This window comes from Nilaparvata lugens, chromosome 2 (assembly GCF_014356525.2).
Source record: "Nilaparvata lugens isolate BPH chromosome 2, ASM1435652v1, whole genome shotgun sequence".
NCBI lineage: Eukaryota > Metazoa > Arthropoda > Insecta > Hemiptera > Delphacidae > Nilaparvata > Nilaparvata lugens.
The window spans coordinates 76,762,813-76,787,074 of record NC_052505.1 but is presented as its reverse complement, the minus strand read 5'-3'; the positions used below and the strand labels follow the sequence as shown (position 1 = coordinate 76,787,074).

Genomic DNA, 24,262 nt, shown 5'->3' with positions numbered 1-24,262 from the left:
AGAATCTTCAAGCAAAATTTCAAGTTGATCAGTTTATTAGTTTGTGATGATGCGTCATTCATGTATTTCCTATCCCGTAAATGTATAAGCCAATTCTTCTCTTTATAATATTATAGATAAGGTTGCGGTATTACCTGACCAAACTTTCGAGTAGCCTAACAGTGGTCCTTGCTTTATTTCTCGACTCAGCCTTTCTCTGAGCCTGATAGTAGGAGGTGATTATTGTGTTGGCGTTGGGCGTGAAAGTCGGCTCCAACTCCTTGATCACACAAAAATACGCTCGAAGTTTTTCAAGACTCCACAGTGATGTTTTCTGACTAAACATGGAACGGTCAGAGAGTGGATCTTTGTTTTTCAAAATAAAACTTGAAACCATTCTGAAAAAACAAAGAACTTATATTAGCTTTGAAGAACAATAAAAGGTTTTTTACATAAAGGACTAAACATGGAACGGTCAGAGAGTGGATCTTTGTTTTTCAAAATAAAACTTGAAACCATTTTGAAAAAACAAAGAACTTATATTAGCTTTAAAGAACAATAAAAGGTTTTTGATATGGTACTGAAGTTTAATAAAAATATAGCATGATTGAAATATGTAAGAGGAAATTAGTATTAGAAAATGTAATAAAATGTGTAAAGAAAATTAGTGTTTTCGAAATATGTAGTTGTGAGTTGAGTCAGGTGAACAATTTTACAATTGGATTCTATTCGATTCTACAAGGTCTAACCTAAGCATTGGTTTGAACAGAGTGGGACAGGAAAACAAGAAATTTCGAAATAATTACATTACCATAAATAAATTATTAATTATCCTCCATGTTTTTCCATTTCCAATCATTTTCATGATTTGTGTGTTTTATTATTGTTGAATAAATGAAAAATAAAACTGATACTTCACTAACGGAAAAGCATTTAACAAGCATTGCGTTTCTTCAATTAAAATGCCAAAAGTTCACCTGTACTTTTCAATTTGGCATTTATCAAAAAGGTGTCCCCCTATTTGGGCTCCTCACAGTTCACACAGCTTTTCGTTTCCGTATAATACTGTTCCCAACTTCATTCCACCCTTGCAGGAACGATTGAGTTAATGTGTTGCAGAATCAAATAAATTATCTTCAATCTTATTTCTTGAATAAAAAACTACGATTTTCCAGTTTGAGTTCAAAATTTTCTGAGAAACTCATCAAAATAATATTATCAATTTCAAGTATTGATATACGTATAGTTTAATAAGTATTTATTTTAATACAACCAACATACTGAAGAATACTACTTAGAGGATAGTAGGATATCAAGAGAATTTTTGCCAAAAATGATTCCAATTTTTTAATTCAGATTATGAGTTGTTGGCTTGCTCTAATCTACTATTTCAAACGCAATAACCACTGTGAATCCTAAGATGCGACGTACACACTAATACATTTTGAAGAAACAAAAATATTTAAAAAAATTATATTGTAATAATTATTGGAAAATTTGAAAGTAATTGGAATAGAATGAATGTTTCAACGTCGGTCAATATTATTTCAATAACAAAAACTGACAGGAATTTTGCTAAAAGACTCACTTGTCCCACTCAGCATTTCTGGAGTCGAGCAGAATGAGCACCAGGTCGAATCGACTGAGTAGAGGGCTGGCCAACGCCACATTCACACTCATCGGCTGATCTCTGTCATATTGGCCTTTCGGGTTTGTTGCCGCCAGCACTGAACATCTTGTATTCAGTTTACACACTAGACCAGCCTAAAATCACAATCATAAAGACTAATTATAGTGATGAACGATAATTATATGAATACAGAACAATGATGGAGAAGAAAAAATATTGCCCTGCCTCAACTTGTGTTAAAAATTGTTGACGGCTCAACTGAATTTTTATTTGAATGGAACAATCTTACTTCAAATTAATGTGTTTTCTTGAAATCGTTTTTCCATAGTACCGTGAATCAAATACCCTCTCATCATTGAAACTGTTTTTTGTAACTGGGATTCGGCTCCTTCAGAAAACAGCAATGAACAACTTCTCTATTAATAATTTCACATTCAGCTATTTTATACATTTCGAGTAAACATTACTAACTTACAATTTACCACAAAACAGTCGTTAGGTCATGTCAAAGGCCCTGAAATTGATCAGGTGCGAACTGAAAACTCTGAGACTAGACCTGAGCCAGCCACGTCACTCGATATTATTATTATTTTACCACACAATACAAGCTGTAAGTATACAGCTTTTATTTATAATTTATGTATAAAAATAACAAAAAAAAATTTAATTATGGATGTTATCAGAAATATATCTATATAAATGAGAATTTTCAACAAATATTGCGACTGGAAACGTTTCACATGTAAGTGAGGGTAGCCACTACAACTAACTAGGTGAAATAATTAGTCTTTCTCAAGTTCAAAATGAGTGCTAACCGTAACCCTTATGTTGTTGATTTACCCTTGTATTTGACGTTTCACATATTTGAAAAATTTCAAATCAGATTTAGCTGGTGAATGACAAACACTTTGGGCTAACGTTTTATATTTACGATTTTTCATCCACCAATATTGATATTTATACTTTCATTGGTGGTTGTTTCTCCCCAACTCATGATGAGTACTGAAAATGATGAATGGAACCTATTCCGGGTAAATTCCGCATCAAATAAGTTAACGATGAATAAAGTAGATTGATTTGTTGTGGTTTAAGAGCATAATAATATCATGCGATAAAGAACAACAATCAATCAATCAATAATTTTATTCAATTCAACACAATATACATAAAAGGAATCAAAATACAAAAAATCACAATCAAAAATAAATTTCTAATAAAATTCAAAAACAGGCTTCATGGTGGGGTGTTCTGAAAAGAAAGAAAGGAGGAAAAATACCTAAGCCAACAATGGTTTCCCATGTAGAGGGTGAACAGTATTCATATTACATGTCAAGACTCAATTAATTGGTTTATAGGCTCGGCTCAACCTAGATTGATTGAATATCTAAAAACTTTTCAAATTATTTCTACTCACTTTTGCAACACTTATGGTCTGTTGCTCCATTGCCTCATGGATGCTGGTCCTGTCATGTTCTCTAATTGAATTGAATTCGTCGATGCAACAGATCCCTCCATCAGATAAAACCAGAGCACCGGCTTCAAGCTGCCATTCGCCATTTTCCTGCAAGTCAGGCAATGATAGTGAAAACCAAGTAGCTTCATTTCAGGTGAAAACATGGTGGAGCGGCGAAGGCAGCTGTAAGCTTGAGAGTGTTGAATGTTAAGGTGCGTACAGATATACGCGCCGCGAACATGCGCAATTCACTTTCAATCAGCTGATGCCAAGCTTTTTATATCTGTATTTTACCGTTTCTGTAAAAATACAGATATAGTCAGCTGATTAAAAGTGAATTGCTCATGTTCGCGGCGCTTATATCTGTACGCACCTTTAGGCATGCATTGGAATGGGTTGAAACATACTGCTCCACTATTCGCCACCATTTAGTTGCATGCATTACATTCAACACTCCTAGTGCCGGTTGCACAAAAGCCGGTTGAATTTTTATCGTGATTAATTCCACGAGAACCAATCAGAGAGCCAAGAAGGCTTATTTTGAAAAAAGCTACTCTGATTGATTCTCAAGAAATTAATCACGATTCAAATTTAACCGGTTTTTGTGCAACCGGGCGCCTAAAGCTTCATGCTGCCTTCGTCGCTCCACTGCGTTTTGCACCCTTACAGGTGAAACAGAACAAGCCAGAATACATCAATAATTAACAAATATTGCTTGTTAAATATCACTCTGGACCTACTTACAATTTTTCCATTCAATACGGTAATAAAGGGAATATACATAGGATGTTGACCAACCTGAATGGCACTGACAGTGAGGCCAGCCGTGGTGGCGCCCACTCCGGTGGTATGCACAGAGCGCGGACACAGCTGCGACGCAAAGTTGAGGATGTGGGACTTTCCTGTGCCCGGGTCACCCACCAGCAACAGGTGGGACTCTCCCCGAACCCGGCCACCGCCCCCACCCTCGCCACCACCCCGGGTCACTCCCCCCGCCAACACGCAGCCCACCGCCAACTTCACCAGGTACAGTCCGTACACCTGTCACAACAACAAACCTATTTCTTTTCAACTTTCAAATTAAATCAAATTTATTCACTCAAAATTCAGACAAAATATTCACAAAAATATAGGACGAAAAGTTACAAGTGAACAAGATACTACTCACAAAAAGTACAGTTAGTTACTGGGCTTTGCGGACAGGAGTCAGATACAAAGTGATATGAGTAAGTCTATATTCATTCAATTCATTTCAACAAATGGGATGTGAAATTTCCATCCATTTCTCTATTACAATATTATTGTAATTATATTTACTACTGTACAAACGCATTTTTGTGGAAAAAGAAAATTTGAATTTGAATAGTAATCAATGAATAGAAAACCATATAAAGTATAGCACTGATTATCCGGACATCCGCTGAATGATATGAAAAACTGAAACCCCCTCAAATCTCAACCTATTCTGTATTTCAACTTTGCAAGCGGCTAATTGGTCCGCTGCAATCAAGGTGCAGTACAATATTTTAATAAATAAAAGATTTGAGTTACTGTACCTTTTTGAATTACACAATATAGTGCCTTTTCTAACTAGAATGTTAATGAAAGATAATATTACACGTACAACTAAGAACTGTAGGCCAGAATGCAAAGTTTTAATTACGTCTACACATAAGAGTTAGGGTAAAATTCTGGTTAGAATTGATTATCCGGATTATCAGTCATCCGGACACTGTCAAACATTAATTAGTCAGGATAATCGGTGCTCTACTGTAAATTGAAAAATAAATAAAGGGTATTCATTTCATCATGGAAAAATGCTACAGCTCTGAATACAGTGTTAAATTAAAAAAAAAAATTAAATTGAAAAATATTTGACAGCATGCACCTTGAATAAGAGTTCTATCATACTCTTCGAGTTCAAACCTGAGGCCTAGCACATACGGTGTGAATGTTTTACAACCACGATTGTAAATAGTTGCTTCTGAAACCAACTTCAAACCGGCGCACACAGGTGTACTGGCAAAAGGCCGGTTGTAAAAATTCAAAATTGGTTGTAAAACAATTCAAAAGGCCGGTTGTAAAATGGGTTGCATCGATTTTCATTATTTCATCTAGTATCGTGCAACTGAAGTCTACAACGCAACTGCAACTGCGAGCCCACGATTGTATCTTCTATGTGATTGGTTATAGTGAAGTTTGCGTCTCCCCACTTAAATACATTTTCAACGTTGCAAAACAGTTGCGCGCGCAACTGGTTCCCTTCGGTAGTTGTAAAACAGTCACACCGTTTGCGCTGGACCTTAGTCAATAGAGTTTGACAAGAAGACTCAATATAAAATACCGAATTTAAATTTCCAATAGGGAAATGGACTTACTTGAGGACATATCGAAGCTAAAATCTGGTTTCGGGCATCAAACGGACAGCTGGCATTCGATTTCCAAAATTCAGAGAATTCATCTCTTATCTCTCGTGTTACGAGCATGGAGGCGCGATGGTCGTTGCACACTTGAATGTGATTGGCTAGCAGCACCAATTCGATGTCAAATCGGCTGCCAGGTACGGTTGTTGGCTTCCATCTTCTCAATAAAATGCCACTGTTGGTCAAATAATAAGCATTCATTTAGAATGGGATAGGTCTACAATATTTTAAACATATTTATTCATAACAGTAAGTAACATGAAGTGCATTTCTATTCCTGATGCTGTACTTAGGACTATTTGAAGAAGCATTAAGGGCCGGTTTCCGAGCTCGGGATTTAGCTATGTTCAAGACTTTAACTGGCTTTAAACTCTGGAGTCAGAAAATTAGCTTTCCGAGTCAGAGCGTTAACGTAGTCGAGGACTCAAATAGACCCTGGAGCTTAGATAGAGATCACGTTAGACCCTGGAGTTTATAATTTCGCTGTCTGAGTATAGGGCTTATAAGTCCAGGACTTGAATTAGATTCTCGCCTCTTTCTGAGTAAGGATTTATCAAAAATCGTTCAGTCCAGAACTTGAAACAGCGTGATTTTAAACCCTCGACTGAGGTAGGTTTTAAAATTAAGTTCTGGACTTGAACCGAGCAAGCACATCTCATTTATTGTTTTGGAGTAGATGAATAGCCAAACAAATGTCTTGAAATATGTAAATTATTTGGATTAGTACTTATAAATACATAATTTATAGTTTGCAAGTCTATCTTGAAATAAAGTTCTATTAGAATTATGTGTAAAAAACTACCTAACCTTATTTTGCAACTGTGACATAACCTAAAAATGTTCAAGAAAAATAATACAAGGATTGCCTTGTAATATTAATAATAATATAACAATAATAAATTATCATTCCAATTTTTTTTCAAAACAAATACATTTTCCAACTCAATAGCCTACTAAATTTTTTATTCCAAAATCACTGGCAAGGATCAATGATCAATATCAGCATAACGTGAAATGAAATGTTTATTCATTCATGTTTCAAAAGGTTAGGTTTTGCTAGGCCTACAAATAAATCTAGACGTATTTTTACAAAATAGTTTGGAGAGCATACTCATTTGAATAAGCCCGCTTCAATCAGCTGTCTCCCATTGCCAAAATAACAACAATATAATATTATGAATTTCCCTCATGTTTACTGCATTAAAGTCCTGGACTCAAATAAGTCGAGAACTTATAAGACCCCCCCCCGGAGATTAGAAGATAAACCCATGACTCAGAAAGTCGATTTAAACCTGAGTGCTTATTTTAGTCCTGGACTCTATGGGCCGGTTTCCGAGCTCGGGATTTAGGTAAGTTCTAGACTTTAAGCAGCTGGAGTAAGAAAATTGGCTTTCCAAAACGGGGCGTAGTCGCAGTAAATAGTTGCACCAAAATAATAAATCTTCATTTTCTCATTTCTAAAAAAGGAAACGTTTTTCCTTGACGAAATGAAACATTCCTAAATAATTCAAAATAGCTGAGACTATACTATTTTCTCTCTATTTTATTTTGTGTTCAATTTTTTAGTTTTTTAAAAATTTAATTTAAACGTGACTTTGACTATGACTACTACTACGCCCCGTTTAGAAAAGCCAATTTTCTGACTCCAGCTCTTTTAGTCCAGCCTATATAGACATAAAAAAGGGGGTGTGCTTACAATTTATATTGTAGTTCTGATTTTTAAATATATTATATGGGTACATAAGAGAAGTGCAGAACCACATTCTTCATGCAAAATTTCCTTGTGCTAGATACAGAGTGGCCCAAAAACCTCGTATTTTCGGCTCATTTTTCAGTTTTCAGCTAATTCTGCCAAATCTCGTAATCGGACAGAAAAATTTGCTCTCAATTTTTTTTAGATTATAAAATTCTGAATAAAATAAGATCATTCGGAACTCTCTATCTTCAACGAGTACTGAGTTATGATTTTTCAAAAATGAGTAAAATTTGAAGAAAAAATCAATTTTGAAGAATTTTAGTTTTTGATCAACAATATCTTCCGATTGTTACCATTTAGATGTACAATTCAAAATCCCTCTGGTCGTATTTTTGCGCTCAACAATCTGAGATCATTTAGAGAGCTCTATATCATATAGATTTCCAGGTACACCTGACAACAATGCTCCTTGTATTGTAAAAAACACCTAATTTTCAGCTTCAACCATCATCACCAACTACATTGTCCTCTCATTGATTTTTCGCACAATGACATAAGTTCATGATATTATGTTCAATAAAAATCACCCGTTAGATGCACTTCATTACAGTATTTCCTAGTGGAGAGGCGCTCTTAAGGATACCTCAAGGATCAAAATTTCTAACATTTATAACTTTTTCTTCTCACAAAAAATGACCAATTTCTAACGGGTGATTCTCATGGAACATAATCTCATGAACTTATGTCATTGTGCGAAATACCAATAAGAGGACAATGTCGTTGGTGATGATGGTTGAAGCTGAAAATTAGGTGTTTTTTACAATACAAGGAGCATTGTTGTCAGGTGTACCTGGAAATCTATATGAGATAAAGCTCTCTAAATGATCTCAGATTGTAGAGCGCAAAAATACGCCCAGAGGGATTTTGAATTGTACATCTAAATGGTAACAATCGGAAGATATTGTTGATCAAAAACTAAAATTCTTCAAAATTGATTTTTTCTTCAAATTTTACTCATTTTTGAAAAATCATAACTCAGTACTCGTTGAAGATAGAGAGTTCCGAATGATCTTATTTTATTCAGAATTTTATAATCTAAAAAAAGGTGAGAGCAAATTTTTCTGTCCGATTACGAGATTTGGCAGAATTAGCTGAAAACTGGAAAATGAGCCGAAAATACGAGTTTTTGGGCCACTCTGTATCTAGCACAAGGAAATTTTGCATGAAGAAAGTGGTTCTGGACTTCTCTTATGTACCCATATAATTTATTTAAAAATCAGAACTACAATATAAATTGCATGCACCAATGTATATAGTGACTGTACTATTTAAAGTCTAGAACTTGGCGAAATCCCGAGCTCAGAAACCGGCCCTAAATGTACAAAATAGAACTTGTAACGGAGTAAATGATGTAATTTGATTATAAATAAAGTGAAGCAGTGTTGAAATCTTCAAATTGTCATCAGAAATAAACAAAGCTGAAAGTGAAAGCATATTAGTAGACTAATACTCTGTACGAAATACAATGATTGAGTATTCATAGTGCGATACAAGTGAATAGATAGTGTGATGGTCATATAATGACAGTAGAATATTCCTACGCCTCAAGTTGCACATTACAAAATATATACGAAGGCTATTTAAAGAAATTTCAAATTGAAAATTATTACTAATCAAGATCATTATAATTTAATGTGTAAAACTAAATCATCATTTATTATTTTATACATTAAAAATCATTACAAATGCCGTGAATCTTGTCTAAGCATTGGCATATCTTTCTTAGCTGTACTTTACCAAGTTAAAATGAACATACTCCACAGCCTACCGGATAATAATCCAAGAAATAGTTTTTTGGATAAAGAATAAATTATTAATAATGAAATTTTATCAAGTTTTTAATAATAATCCTAATGATCACAGAGGCTGTTCGGGTCACGAAAAGCTTATTCCAAACTAACACAAATAAAAAAGAAGATGAAGTGAAAAAAATGTGAACTGATATAGGCATTTTAGGCTACTATCATTACGATCAAATCGCTAAGGATGATCGTCATCGTTGTTTGAAACGCGACAGCTTCTCTTGTAAAGTAGCCTATTGTACATCAAGAAGTATAATTATTCTTACGAATGTTGTCAGTTATTGGAATAACATATCCATTTCACGCAACATTTTTTTGAAAGCAACATTCCATAGAAAGCAACATTTTTTCGAAAATGAAAATACTGGCTTACCTAACAACAATATCATCCCCTGGCTTGCACATGCCAACCAAATCATCCTCCAGTGTCACCCACAATGATCGAGGGATTCTACCCATGCTCAGCATAGTAACTTGCTCCTGGAAAGTAATGTTATTTGCTGTCGATTATTACATTACATTACATCACCAGTCATTTGTTTATATGATAGGAAATTCTGATTTAGCATTATAACCAATTTCGTTACAACATAATTTGAGATACATCATTTGAATAATTTGCATTGATAATAATCGAAAATTGTCAATCATCCGCCCAAATGGGAAATATAGAAACATGTATAAACAATATAGAGGGTGTACTGAAAGAAGGTGCCCTTAAGCCAGGGGGTGATTCCTCACATCAAAAGAAGAAAAAAGTTCTAATTAACATAGGTCCGAAAATGCTTGGTTACCAAGTTATACAGGGTGAAAGATTTCGTCTGAATTTCAGTTCCCCTGCCCTATTGATATTTGTTGAGTGTTAATTAAGATGTTTAATTCAGCCTCCCTCAGGGGAACTTTCATTATGAAAGTTAACGGGTGTGGCAATCCCCGGGAACCCCAGCAAGTGGTGGATGCTGTGTATTAGCCTCACAACATCTAGAGGCAGTGTGAATAACATACTTCAAGCTTCCACTGCGCCCCTGCCTAGGGTTACTAGGTGACACCCGATCAACGGCCTAGAAGGCGGATGAGGAGAAATCCCAAAGGCGGAGAGGGCGGAAGAGCCTAGGAAGTAAACCCGAACAAAATCCAGGATAGGCACACTCTGAGAGCTGTGGTGAAAGCAAGTGCCTAGGAGAGGGCAACTCTAAACAAACAACCCTGGTCCTCCAGGTTGGGGGTTGAGCATGGGGTTAACTCCTCCATCTTTGAACTCATCCAAAATTGATCTGCAATCAATTTTAAGATACGTCATAATTATCTGGGGAGCTACGAATTTTACACATGTTGAACCTCTCTATAAACTTCAAAAACGAATACTAAAAATAATAGGCTTCAAGGAGAATCAATTCCCCACGAACATTCTTTTCAAGGACAGTAAAGTACTGAGTGTAAGACAACTCTACATCCAGGCTATCATCACGCGAATGAGGAGAAACAACGAACACATAAGACTGGCAGATCATAACCATCAAACAAGGCAGAGAAACACGTATTCAATAGTACCAAGGATGAACACTACATTTGGGCAAAGAAACTACACATATTTGGGACCAAAAATTTATAATTCAATACCAAGTTACATTAGGGAAGAATTCAATAGACACAGGTTCAAGAAAAGTTTATTTTCCTGGTTGGTTGATATTGGAGTGGAAAATTGTGAAAATTTAGTTAGACTGTAAATATTGAAACTATTTATTCTTCATTCCACTCTTTACTGTTTTTCATTTTTCTAAAAATAACCTTTCTTATTATTATCCTTAATAGAACATTAATATTTATTTACTAATTCCATAATTTTGTTTGTTTGTATTATACATTTTTACTAATTTTATTATAAAAAACTTTAATCCCATATCAGTGAATGAAGTTTGTAAATAGTAATTATTACACGCAATAAGCAACTAATTACTTACACCCCAACACATATAATATATAGTGGGGTGTATATTTATTCATTGAAATTATCATTTATTCATTGTTGAAACACCGCTGATTTATGTAGTTATATTACAATACTATATTATTAATATTCTAATGTTGCATTCAATCTTCATTGTAATTAATAAGTTTTCATAATATGTGAAATTTGTTGCATAATTGGCTGTTGTACTGTAATTTATTGTAGATTCGTGTATGAACCAGAATGTATTGTAACTTACTTGAATAAATTTGAAATTTGAAAAATCTTGTGAAACAAATTTGTTAAGAACACTCGCAAAGAGCCTCGGACGGACGGAACTCACGGCTCACGGATTATATAACTGGAATGGAAATGAAACCGAATCACGGAAAAGGAAAAGGATTGAAAGATATGATCTGAAACTTGCCACGTGGAATGTAAGGACAATGCTAATGCCTGGAAAAATGCAGGAAATTGCTAGAGAAACTATTCAGTTTGGTATTGATATTGTAGCATTGCAGGAAATCAGATGGAAGGGACAAGGTGAAATCAGGAAAGGGGGATACACAATTTACTATAGTGGAAATGAACAAAAAAGTGGACAAAGTGGCACTGGATTTCTAGTCACAAGAAAATGCTCCAGAAGTGTATTGGGGTTTGAACCAATAAACGACAGACTCTGCAAATTGAGAATTAAGGGATGTTATAGAAACATGACACTCATATCTGCATATGCTCCAACTGAGGATGCAGAAGTTGTAGTGAAAGAGGATTTCTATAGTGAGCTTTACAAGGCTATTGATGGAATACCGCGTTATGACATGAACCTCATCCTTGGAGACTTTAATGCAAAGGTGGGAAAAAAGGACTTTGTGAGGGGCATTGCTGTTCAGCAATCACTAAACGACGAAACAAACGAAAATGGATTGTTCATGGCGGAAATGGCTGCAGCGCACAATCTTCTCATCAAAAGTACGGCCTTTGATCATAAAAAAATACACAAGGGAACTGGAGAGTGCCAGGAACTAATTTGATGAATCAGATTGATCATGTGATTGCTTCTGCACGGCATGCTTCATCGGTTATCGATGTTAGAGCTTGCCGAGGCCCTAACTGTGATTCTGATCATGTTCTTGTTAAAGCGGTTATAAGGGAAAGGCTGTCAAATGCACAGAGTGGACGTCCTCAGGAAAGAAAGAGGTGGGACTTGGAAAAACTCAATCACCCTGATGTAGGTGACAGATACAGAAGGTCAATTGAGCAGGGATTGCAAGAGCTGAAAATTCAAGATAATGAGGAGATGCAGGTTGATGAACTTACTGCTTAGTTGTCGAAATTGAAGCTTTTTAATTCGTGCATTTTTCAAGTACAGTTCCAATTTATTATCGAAAAAGCTACTATATATGGAAATTGTACGAGCATTGACCTATTTGAAGCTTTAGCTTTTCCATTGGAAGTTAGGCTCTACTCTCGTGGAGGGGGAATAATTTTCAGTGAAAAGGCCAAAGTTCGAATTAAAACGTAACCGGGAAAGGATGTAACTGTGTGCGAGCCTCGGTCCTCTGAATGTATCTGTTTTCCATAAGTTTCACTATCAGAAATTCTTATCTAATTGAATAGGAAATCAAATTTTATAGAGTTAGTAGAAGTAGAATCAGGAAATTATTTGTGCGTGTGAGTTCAAGTATAGTGAGTTTTCTTAAATCGTATGTGAGTGTTTCTGAAGGGTCGAAGTTTAAATATTCATTTATTCATAGACAATAGTTACAATGCAGGTAAAAACAACAGGCATTCGCCCAAAACTGCTTTAAACCTTAATTTGGAGTACACAGTCTAGTCACATATTGTTAAAATGGTGAGTGCCAAACTTTTGTTGTTTTCTTAAATAGCTCAAAATTTAGTTACATAGAATGACCGAGGCCCGAATTTAGTTGCAGCAAGTTCCCAAGTGTAGAAATTAAAAATTGAATATGCCTTCTGTTCTAAATCGATTACTGGATAGCTTTGTTTGAAAATTTGACATGTTACATGACTTTTATTAATTCGTTCGGTTTAGAATTCAATAAACCTGACGTTAAATTAAAAAAAAATATATTTTCCAATGAAGTTCCTGGCTCGTAGTTAATGTAGTTGCTAGAATAGGTGACAATTAAAAAATGATGAGAGTCTGTGCATTTAAATGAAAGAAACCACTAAAAGCTCCCAAACAATCAAGGATTCAAATATATGATTTGATAGCAGTATAGTTTTAGCAAATATTATAAGAGAGAAGAAACACTCCCTACGTTTACATTGGTGCGCAGCGGTGGTATAGCCTGCATAAATGTCTATCGAAACACATGACTTTTTATATATTTCATATTTTGAAAGATTAACCAATTCATTGTAGAAAGAGATTCTCGGCTACTTACATAATTTTATATACGGTGTGAGGTAAAGAGGTTTATAAAACACCTCCACCGGTTACAAAATGATGTCAGATGTGGGATAGTGTTATAAATACCTCCTACCGGTTACGTTGGTAATTTTATTTATAAGGACTTGATTATAGAAAATGTATTAGGTTTATTTCACAAAGTTACCTGAATTTTGATCTCCTGATAATCTTTGAAGTTGTTATCATCAACAGCCTTCACAACGCTTGGCATACCCTTGCAGCCTTCAGTCACTTGGCAACCATTGGGCTGCGGGATAACATAGTGCATTTCGTACTCTGCCTTCAACAAATTAAATATTGATTAGATCGAGTAAAAACATAATTGATTTAATACAAAATACTAGTGCAATATATTCTCCAACTGATGAAGATACTCAACAACCAAGTGTGAGAATAATTTTATAAAACAAATGCTCTCTTATATTAATGTAATCAGCAGGTAGTTTTCCACAGAATATTACACACAAAGACACAGCTTAATTTACCCAATTGTGTACAGATTGAATTTTCTTTAATCAATTTTTCAATCCAATCTGGTACATTCAACCATAGAGAAAATATAGCATAAGAGGATATCCCATGGCATAGGTCGTTAATGTTCCGACTACTGTTTTGTTGGGTTGAGAGTGTAACAACGGCACAGTATAAAATTCTAACAGCGTCACATAGCTTCACGAACAATAACTACCGGCTATCGGCGCTTGAGTTAACAGTGAATTTTAGAACATAAACGCCCTGTACGATGGGATATCTTCTCTCACGCTCTATATCTTTTCTCTATGATTCAACTAAATTAGGAACTAGAAACCAGATTCAATCTTAAACGTTTCCTGCTGATTTCAATACATTCCAAACTGAAGCTATGTCACTCCAATCAACTATATTTTCAATATTCTACGAAAATTCGAACATGGTAACAAGAATTTAAGAAATTGACTAATTTTTTATTTCTTATGTAATTATTAACGCAGGTGAGTCAGGCGTATTGTCAAAATGAGCGCTGAAACATAATTTTTACTTATGACTTCCACTGATGTAGTTCAATAGTAAATTTTTACGATTTATGATGGGGTACGTTCAATATTGTTCAATTCAACTGCAATTATTAAGATTAAGATTCAATTTATATGATCTGAATTCATAAACATAAAAAGTAACTCTTATATTTTGGAACATCGTCACTAGCAATCGCAACTTAACTAGGCTAGAACTAAAATGCAAATCAAAATATCAATAACTGATTTTTTATTGTAATAACGAATTAAAATTTTGATGGGTGATTTCTACTTACTCCATGAGCTTGAACATGGTTATGGATGGGATGAAGGTGAGAGATGAGGAGATCTACATTTTTAGGTGGGTTACAGGCAAGTGACTTTTCAGCTCATAACTGATATTTTAGCAGATTTGGTCTCAAGCAGGCAAAGTTTCAGTTCCATTAAGCAGTTTCCATATCTTCCTAAGAATCATAATATAATTTTCATGTCTTTCAGAGAAAAATATTGTCCGAAACTAAAATCTGAAAATCACCTCTGGCATCTAACCCAAAATATTATATAAGAATAAATATAATTGCTATCAATAAAAAAGTTACAACAGTATTGAGAAGTAGGTGAAACATAGTTTGTTGGTGAATAATGATTACCTCGATAAGAGTAGATTTTTTACACTTGGGGCAAAAGTAGTTTCTTCTATACTCGAGGACTTTTGGAATCATTGTCCTGATTACAGTTCCTGTCACTCTCAGGAAGCTGCTCAAGTCCTCATTTCCCGGAAATACTGACCGATTCAGTTCTGGACACACAGGAAGTCCTGAAATTAAATTAATATTAAGATATTTTTCTTGGGAATATTATCTTGTTATAGAGTATAAACAGTGATTGATCGCAAGATGATTAATACCCAAAGTACCTAGAATACATGTATTCTAGGTACATTGATTAATACCGATTGAATTTCTTCAAGGCCGGTATTCCTAATAATAGTTGAACCCAGGTTGAAGCTTTTAAATGAAGCTTTTAGGCCCGTATACAGATAATAAGTTTAAACGGAGAAATGTCAGCTGTTCGATTAAACCCCGTCGTATGAAACACATTATGATAAATGCAACCATACCTGACGAGTAAACGTGGTTTAGTGTTGAACGTAGTGTTAGTATATGGCCCTTAGACAAGCTATGGTAACATCCTATTATATTGAGCGAGCAATTTCTGTATTTATGTATCTGTTTATTTTTATATCTGGCTATTTTTATATCTGGTTCTATATGTTCAACGGATCTCGAAAACGGCTCTAACGATTTTTACGAAATTTGGAACATAGTAGGTTTATGATATAAAGATTCGATTGCTCTAGGTCTCATGCTTGGGAAAACTCGCTGAACGACATTAAAAGGATAATTCATCCTTGACTGAAACAGCTGTAGATAGTAAGAAAGTGAGTATGTGAAAAATCAAAATATCGCATCCCCGAAATTCATAAGATGACGTATAGCCAGCTGTGAAATATAAACACGATCTTTTTAGAGAATCGTGTTCTGTCATGGCTTACTTTAGATAAAGGCTGGAACGCACAACATTGCAACGTCGCAGTCAAGCTCAGCTTCAGGCCGATAAAAGTGAATTCACTTGGGTAGACTCCCGATTAACTACCAGCTTTACGCCCTTTATCAAATACCAATACCGAGAAATTCAATTCAATGATAGTAAAAAAATATATAATATTAACTGATAGACTAATTTCAACTTTAGCTCTAGGATTTTCAAGTATAATGCCTAGCTTGGTAATATATTTCACTGTACTTACTTTCTGTGTCTGTATTTCCTACGAGCAATTTTAACGATCAAATGTATTTTAATTAATATATGAAAGTATTAAATAGTACCTTCTAAATAATGTAAAATGAAAATATGAAAGTCGAATATTGTCTTCTTTTTAAGAAACTTCTGAATTTAATGCATTCGCTTTTTGTGCATCTATAACTAACTATACACCGTAATGATAATCGATAGTTCAATAATATCTTTCAAAGGGAATATATTCTACTACCATTCAGTATTTGTTCGTAATAATATAAATCAATTTATATTAAACCACATCATTAATTACCCTACCCTTTATTATTCTTTTTTCTTTTAAAACAAGACTTGTTTCAACTCATCTTTTTTTATTTAGGAAAATGGCTTTAGATGAGTTGGAACTAGTGTGTTTTGGAAGAAAGAAATACAAAGAGTACGGTATTGAAGATTTATATCATGTTTTAATAATTTCAAAGTAGCCTTATAAAGAGAAGTGGTAATTCATATTAATAATGAATAAATAGGTTATTGAATGAATAAACTGCTGGAATAATGATAATTCATTCAACTTTGTCCATTAACTCAATTATATCTAGGCATAATAGTATACAAAAAATCACAGAAGAATTGATATCCAATAGCAATAGTTTAATCTATCTTTACAAATCTCTGTAGGTTTATAATCACATTATTGACATAAATCAAATACTTACTATCCCTACTAACAAATGCAAATGATTTCACAATATACAATAATACAAATGATTCTACAAAATACAATTTTTCTAATGGTGCAATGAATCTATGCATATCAAATAAAGCAAAGTCGGCCTGAACCACACGTTGCCATATTGAACATGTTCCGGCCTTCTATCTATAGTAGGCTGTGGTTCTGTTTATCAATAAATAAAAATAACGAGCGAAGCTCGGTGCCCCGATATTGTATTATAATGTGTTATATTCAGAGTTTAATTGAACACCAGTTGGTCCAATTCCGTTTCAACTGCTATTCAACATTCTGAACTAAGGCCCGCCGCAAATTATACCCACGCTAATCCACGAAAAACAACCCACGCCGTGGGATGTTTTGTAAACCATTGCTATAGAATTATTCATAATCAATCAGCTGACAACTGGATTATTCATTGCATGTATTATTATAATTACACAGATGTCTGGAGAAGCCTAGCAATGGTTTACAAAACATGCCATGGCGTGGGTTGCTTTTCGTGGATTAGCGTGGGTATACTTTGCGGCGGGCCTAAATGTGACTGTGGCCCACTGCTATTCATCAGGATATTGATTTGAAAATGAGCCTTTCAAGAAATGGTCTTGTACTAATTTACATGTTTTTGATTTGAAAGTACAAACCTGCAAGCCTGGCATGGACCTTAGTCTTCAATGTAAGCCCCTCTGACGTGATTTCTTGTTCGGAAAACTTTGCAAGAATTTTGCGTTGTGCAGCAACAAGTGCCTGGTCACATAATGGCAGAACATCTTTGGGGTTCGATAGAATATCATCTCCCAGCTGGGCACTTGTTTCAAATAGGGTAACAAAGCTGCGAAACAGAAGAAATATTGAAGAATAGTTTTTTTCATTTTTTAATAAAAGTGTAGCTTATTAGGGGATCAAATGGTCATGGAGATAATAATAATATTCGTATGGCTCTTATTGGTGGGGAGTCCCTGACGGAAGTTCCACCTCCCCTGAAAGCCGTCAATGGGCCTTACAACTGTCATATTTCAGCCGGGACCGACAATTTAACGTGCCCATCCGATAACACGGGAGCGACCTGGTTAAAAACTTTTGGTTATGAGCAGGTTTGAACCGGGGGTCTAATGGAGAATATCACAAAGCAAAGGTTACAAAAACCTAGTTGGTCCCTGGCGGTACTGGATTTGATTCTAGATTAGGCTAGAGCTGGATTCTCACATATCAGTGACCGACACAGTAATTTGCAAGAGTCCTGATTGAACGGTTCCTACTCAGAACGGCCGAGCAAATATGAATAGTCCTATTATAACTTATGAGAATAATACTCTGACTTCACCGGTCACTTTCACTGAAAGGACTGACGGAATCCAACTTGAAAGGTGATATTCTCATATAGTCCAGTCGAATGGTCGTTTTTCAGGAAACAGCCCCGAAAGAATTTTTCTCGACGGTTCTAAATGTATTTTGGGGCGCTGAATTCGAATCTGAAATTTGCTGACACGCCAGTGGGCGGCTTCAACCCCAAAACCCCTAAAATTTCGGACTTTTTTTAATTTTTCTCTTTAACCTCGAAAACTTTGAGTTTTGGAGAAAAATCATTCTCGACATAATTGAAGAGAATAACATCTCCAATAAATTGAGTGGTCGCGCAGGATTCTACCATTCTTGGTTCCGAAGCTACGAATTTTCAAAAAAGGGGTATTTTTATTTATCACGTGAAAGAACAATCAATTCTGAACAGGATTGCTTAGGAATTTTAGAATTTAGTAGTGGGGGGAGGGGGAATACACAAAAAATAGAAAATCATATCCTGCAGCCAAAATACAAGTTTTTCATTATAATACCTTTTCAAGGCCATCCTAACAAAAGGATACATATTTCGGCTGAAATCATCATAGATTTTGACTGGGAGGGAACTCCCTGTCAACTTCTTGCTGTATATCGGAGTCCAAACTCCAGCTTACCTCGATTCTTAGTAGCTCTCGAAAATCATCTCAATTCTTTAACAAATAGGAAAATGCTAATTATAGCCGGAGATCTGAATTGTGACATTTTAAATGTGTTTCCGGGTTCGCTGGAAGAGAAATACATTGATGTGTTGAACGAAGTAGGACTAACAGCTAGTATAGACAAGGTGACTAGGCCGGCCAGCGGTACTTGTATAGACCACTATTTTATAAGACTACCACAATCCTTTCAAGCCTCTACAATAATAGTTCAAACAGCTGTCACTGACCACTACGCAATATGTATGAATATATTCTCTAATAAGAAAACACAGCACACAAATAAGGATGAGTATTTTTCAAAGGTTGATTGGCAATCAATCAATAATTCTCTTTCTTTGCAGAACTGGGACTCAATTACTAGCGAAACTGACGTGAATGTGGCAACACGTCTGTTTACTGAAACTATCCAGAAAACTATAGAAACCAACACTAAAAGAATTCAGGTTACTGCAAAATATACAAAATTGAAGCCATGGATCAGCATTGGTCTAATTCAATCTATCAGGCACCGGGATAAATTAAAAAAGAAATTGAATAGACAACCCTTCTGTATCAGCTTGAAAACCGAATTTCTCCAATACAGGAATAGACTCCACTCTTTGATTAAACTTGCAAAATACAATTATTATAAAAACAAAATAGATGAAGCCTCCCACAATCCCAAAAAATTCTGGTCAACTGTAAATGAAATATCTGGAAGACCTACTCAGAAAAATTCTTTCCCTATAAATGTGCTTATACAGGATGGGCAAGCCACAGGACAACATAGTGTTTCAGATGTTAGTAATGGCTTCAACAAATTCTTCTCCTCTGTGGGGAGGTGTTTGGCTGATAGTATTACTCCCTGCCAGCAGTAAACGATTCTTATCATGCTGTCGAGTCTCGGTTTGAGTTTCAATGTGTCACACAAGAGGAACTCAAGCAGGTGGTTGGCAGCATGAGAGGAAACAGCGCACCAGGCCATGACCGGATTCCTGCAAGAGTTATTAAAGAAAACGTGCTCTCACTCATACACCCTATTCACTATTTAATTAATTTGAGTTTACAAACAGGCAAATTTCCAGATGTACTCAAAATCTCCAAAGTTATCCCTATCTACAAATCTGGCCCCAAAACCAATTACAGTAATTACCGTCCAATCTCTCTTCTGGCAATAATTTCAAAAATACTAGAAAGATGTGTGAAAAACCAATTAATGCAATATTTGACCGAGAATAATATTTTATCAACATCACAATATGGTTTCCAAAAATCAAAAAATTGTTCAGACGCGTTTTTTGACCTATCTAAACATATTACTGAAAATATTAAAATAAAAAATAAATTGATAATTACTTACCTTGATTTGGCAAAAGCCTTTGATTCTGTTGATAGGGAGAAACTCATGATAAAACTGGAAATGATTGGACTCAAACAGACCTCCTTACAGTGGTTCAAGAGTTATCTACAGGACAGGTTTCAATATGTCCAAATTAATGATAATATGAGTGGCCTGGAAAAGGTTGATTACGGAGTTGTTCAGGGAAGTACTCTAGGGCCTCTACTCTTTTTGATCTATGTCAATAACCTACCGCTGCTGAACATCAGCAGTAAACTTTTTTTATTTGCTGATGACACAGCGGTGGTTTCTACAGGTAGGCAGTGGGATGAGGCGTTCAAAAATGCAACAACCGACCTAGCTATGATAAAAAGCTGGTTCGACCATAACTGTTTGACCATAAATACGAGTAAGTCCAAGTACATGCCTATTGTAACCCGTGGTCAGCAAGATCCAGGCCCCAGAGTCATGAAACTTCACTCATGTGGAGACCCAACTTCTACCTTGTGCAACTGTGAAATCTTAGAAAGAGTAAACCAATACAAGTATCTGGGCATAGTAATTGATTACAACTTAAATTGGAGTCCACACATACAGTTTATAAAGCAGAGGCTCCGAAGATTGCTGTATGCTTTCAATCAACTGAGCCAGGTACTGAGCTTGCAACATTGTAAGACTGTCTATTATGCTTTCGTTCAGTCTATCATACAGTACGGTATTCTCATCTGGGGAGGACTGTCACCTTCTCTCCTGGAGCCGCTTGCGGTGTCGCAAAGACAAATAATTAAAACAGCCCTGAACAAACAATACCGATACCCAACTATACAACTATTTTCAGAATTTCCTGTTTTAAACATAAGGCAATTGTATATAAAACTCTATTAATTTACCTTAAGAACAATAGTCATAATATTTTGCCAGAAATTCTCCATACCTATCCTACTCGGTATAGATTGAATTATGGATTTGCGACGCCGCGGGTGGTTCACGGAGTGGAGCTGAAAACACCATTCTACCTGGCTCAGATGGTATATCGTAATCTGCCTGCAGAGATGAGAGACTTCGAATGCAGTATTGCTGTTTACAAGCGTAAGGTCGAGAGGTGGCTCTACTGCCTGGGGTGGGAAATGTCTGAAAGCCTGCTTCATTCTGTTTATATGCACTACAACCTATCCTTTATTTTTTCTTCTTTTTTTTTCTTTAGCTCAGTTTGGTCAATTTTTGCTATCCTACTACTTTTATATTTTTAAAAATTTTACAAGGAAAATCGCTCTCATAAGGATGAGTCCTGTGAGTCCGCTGGTCTCTTTTCCTTTTTTAAAACATGTCTTACTTTAGTTAAGTTATAAGTCTAGTTATAATGATTTAATTTTCCCATTTTCTCCCATATGGATCTGAGAAGTCCCGTTTTTTTTCTTTAATTTATAGTTTCATATGTCGCTGTTCTGTTCTCTGCAATCAATCAGACTTGTGTTGTTCCAGACTTGTGTTTTCATATTCCTTTCATTATATTGATAATAATTGGCTACCGAGAACTCACCCCTACACACAGACGTATAGTCTTGTAGAGGTATTCCAGTAACCAATTTTCAAGTGTCATATTTTTTGTAACTGTGCATTTTGGAACAATAAAGAATTTGATTTGATTGATTTGATCTCACGAGGGTTATATTATATAAGAATCACCCGTTAGAAACATTCAATTTCAGTATTTCCTAGTGGGGGTACGTCATAAGGATACGTTGAGGATCAAAACTTCTAACACTTATAACTTTTGACAGAATGATTAAATCTCCTCGAACTACAGCTCATTCTTCTCAGATCGTCAAGGCGGTTCAAAATCATGTATCATAACTGAAATTCGATGAAAAAATAAAAAATTCCTCCTTTAGTATATTTTAGCCCATATTTAAATGCACAGAAAAATTGCCAATTTCTATATTCAAAACTGTGTATCTCGGTAACCCGAAATGATAAAAAATGGTAGTTGGTCTTGATTTGAAGAACAGAATCTCTTCTTTTATGTGAGGTAAATGAATTTTGTAAAAATATAATCGTGAAGTAAGATACGTTTGTTTCGAAAAATCAAGAAATTTGCGATATTTTCCTCATTTTTACAGTCTCGACAGTTTTTCGATAATAAACAGTCATGTTAGATGGATTTAAGGCAACCTTACTTATAGAGCATGTAATTCACTTCATTTGAGACCAATCGCAAGTTTCTATCATGTATCTTACTCGTTTTACAGACTCTTGAATAACAGTAAAATACCAGAAAAAAGAAAATAAAAATAATTATTTGTTCAATTGGCTGTAACTTGAACGGTATTGAAATCAGAAAAACGATTTATGAGAGCGAAAAGAGGAGAAAATTCTCTACAACCTTGACTACTTTTTGGATTTTTTATCTGAAGTGTTGTGCAAGATACGCAATTTTGAATATGCGACACTGTGAAAATAATCAACATATCACAAATTTCTCGCATATTCAAAGTGTTTATAGTAGTGAGTTGCGATCGCGGAACCAAACCGATAAGGGAGTGTTGAATTGAATTATCTCTATCAATAATCATGTGGGGCCTAGATGCATTAAGGAACAGTGTTAATATATGCAAATAAACATGACACAAAAAAGTTAATAGCGGCTCTCGTTAAGGGTGCATTTAAAAGGTTATCGGGTCACAAATTTACATGCTTTGAACATAAAACCAATTGACATGTTATGTCTGGTTAAAGGTACGGTTTTCAACTAAACCATCCCCTAAAGTTTTGTTTATGCACAGAATAAAAACTACTAAGTTATAGACAATAAATTCAAATTTTTGATTTTCAACCGTATTTTTCCAAGTGTAACTTTTTCCAATTGATCAACATCAAAACTTTGATAAGTTATCATGACGAAGTTGAGAGGATAAATTATAGAAAAAAATTAGTCAGAAAATTAAAGTACCTAGCATAGGCTTATAAAAAACATAAATCAGTTATCAAAGAGTTTTAAATACAATATAATTCATTATATAGTTAATTGTGAAAATTATGAACTTGAAGACAGGTAACTTAGATAGGTTATTATGAAAATTATTTTTCAAACTTACTTGACAGTTACTGAGAAGTGCATAGAGTTATTTTTGTTTCTTAAGATATCAAGTAGATCCGTATGATGTTGAGTTTCTACAAGCTCACTGAAAAGATCTGAAAATAATAAAAATAATCTTTATAGAATAGAAATGATAAAATTAGTAGGCTACGATAATAATCACGTAACGAATTATTTAATAATATTGAATTAATTCTTTATTCTCTCTATATTCTAGTTTTGTCATCAGAGTAACATTAGGTTAAAACATACTGAATAAATTGCAACCTGAAATTTGAGGCTAGAAAGACGGGCATTTAAGATTTGAGTTAGGCTACAGTTAACTTACACCGATATGTAAATTTTAAAAAAATCAAAAAGCCTACACCAATTTACAAATTTAAGGAATACTAATATCTACAGGCGTTGTAATTTGTCATGAAGGCTAAAACAAACATCATTATTTACCTGCAGTTTCCATTCCTCTTCACTTACTAGCATGGCCCAACAAAAACTTCTAATAGACCTATCTATTATAAGCACATAACTTTCAAAATGAGTTTTCAAATGGGAATGAAGACTTGAGAATACAGTCTATATGACAAGAAAAGCTAAATATTTAAGGAAAGTAACATAATATAAGTTATGTTAGCAATAAGTGGGCGGTAAGCTAAGCACATTTTTTGCTCTTGTGCCTCTTGAGCTCTTGAGAGGTTAAGTTATTAAACATAAATGAACGGAACGCGCGCCAATTTGTTTGAGAAAGTATGATAGTCGATAATCGAACCTCTCTCAGCACAACCTTTTTGGACGCACTGAAGTAAATCAGTTGATTCTACGTCGTTGTTGTTCAACCGTTTTGAATGTTTTTGAAATGGGAGGATAACATTATACAGAATGTACAACAAAAGGTGTAAC

At 34.9% G+C, this 24,262-nt stretch overlaps 1 protein-coding gene across 1 annotated transcript; it reads right to left on the bottom strand.

Annotated features, from left to right (window-relative positions):
- Positions 1 to 130: 130 nt before the first annotated feature.
- On the bottom strand, positions 131 to 24,041 carry LOC111047692 (DNA helicase MCM9). Its single transcript, XM_039420194.1, has 11 exons — positions 23,813 to 24,041; positions 23,364 to 23,460; positions 17,598 to 17,785; positions 15,074 to 15,240; positions 13,574 to 13,708; positions 9,417 to 9,523; positions 5,441 to 5,660; positions 3,861 to 4,103; positions 3,024 to 3,170; positions 1,568 to 1,743; positions 131 to 377 (listed from the first exon to the last, which is right to left on the bottom strand). The coding sequence occupies exons 1-11, from the start codon at positions 23,823 to 23,825 to the stop codon at positions 131 to 133; spliced, it is 1,740 nt and encodes a 579-aa protein (XP_039276128.1). The 5' UTR covers positions 23,826 to 24,041.
- Between the last annotated feature and the right edge of the window lie 221 nt (positions 24,042 to 24,262).

What these genes read in the sequence shown, in the direction of transcription:
- LOC111047692 (XM_039420194.1), bottom strand. An exon ending in AAAAATCTACTCTTATCGAG is followed by an intron (nt 13,709 to 15,073) that starts GTAATCATTATT and finishes AATTTGTTGAAG; the next exon opens with GCAGAGTACGAAATGCACTA. An exon ending in AGACCATAAGTGTTGCAAAA is followed by an intron (nt 1,744 to 3,023) that starts GTGAGTAGAAAT and finishes TTGTGATTTTAG; the next exon opens with GCTGGTCTAGTGTGTAAACT.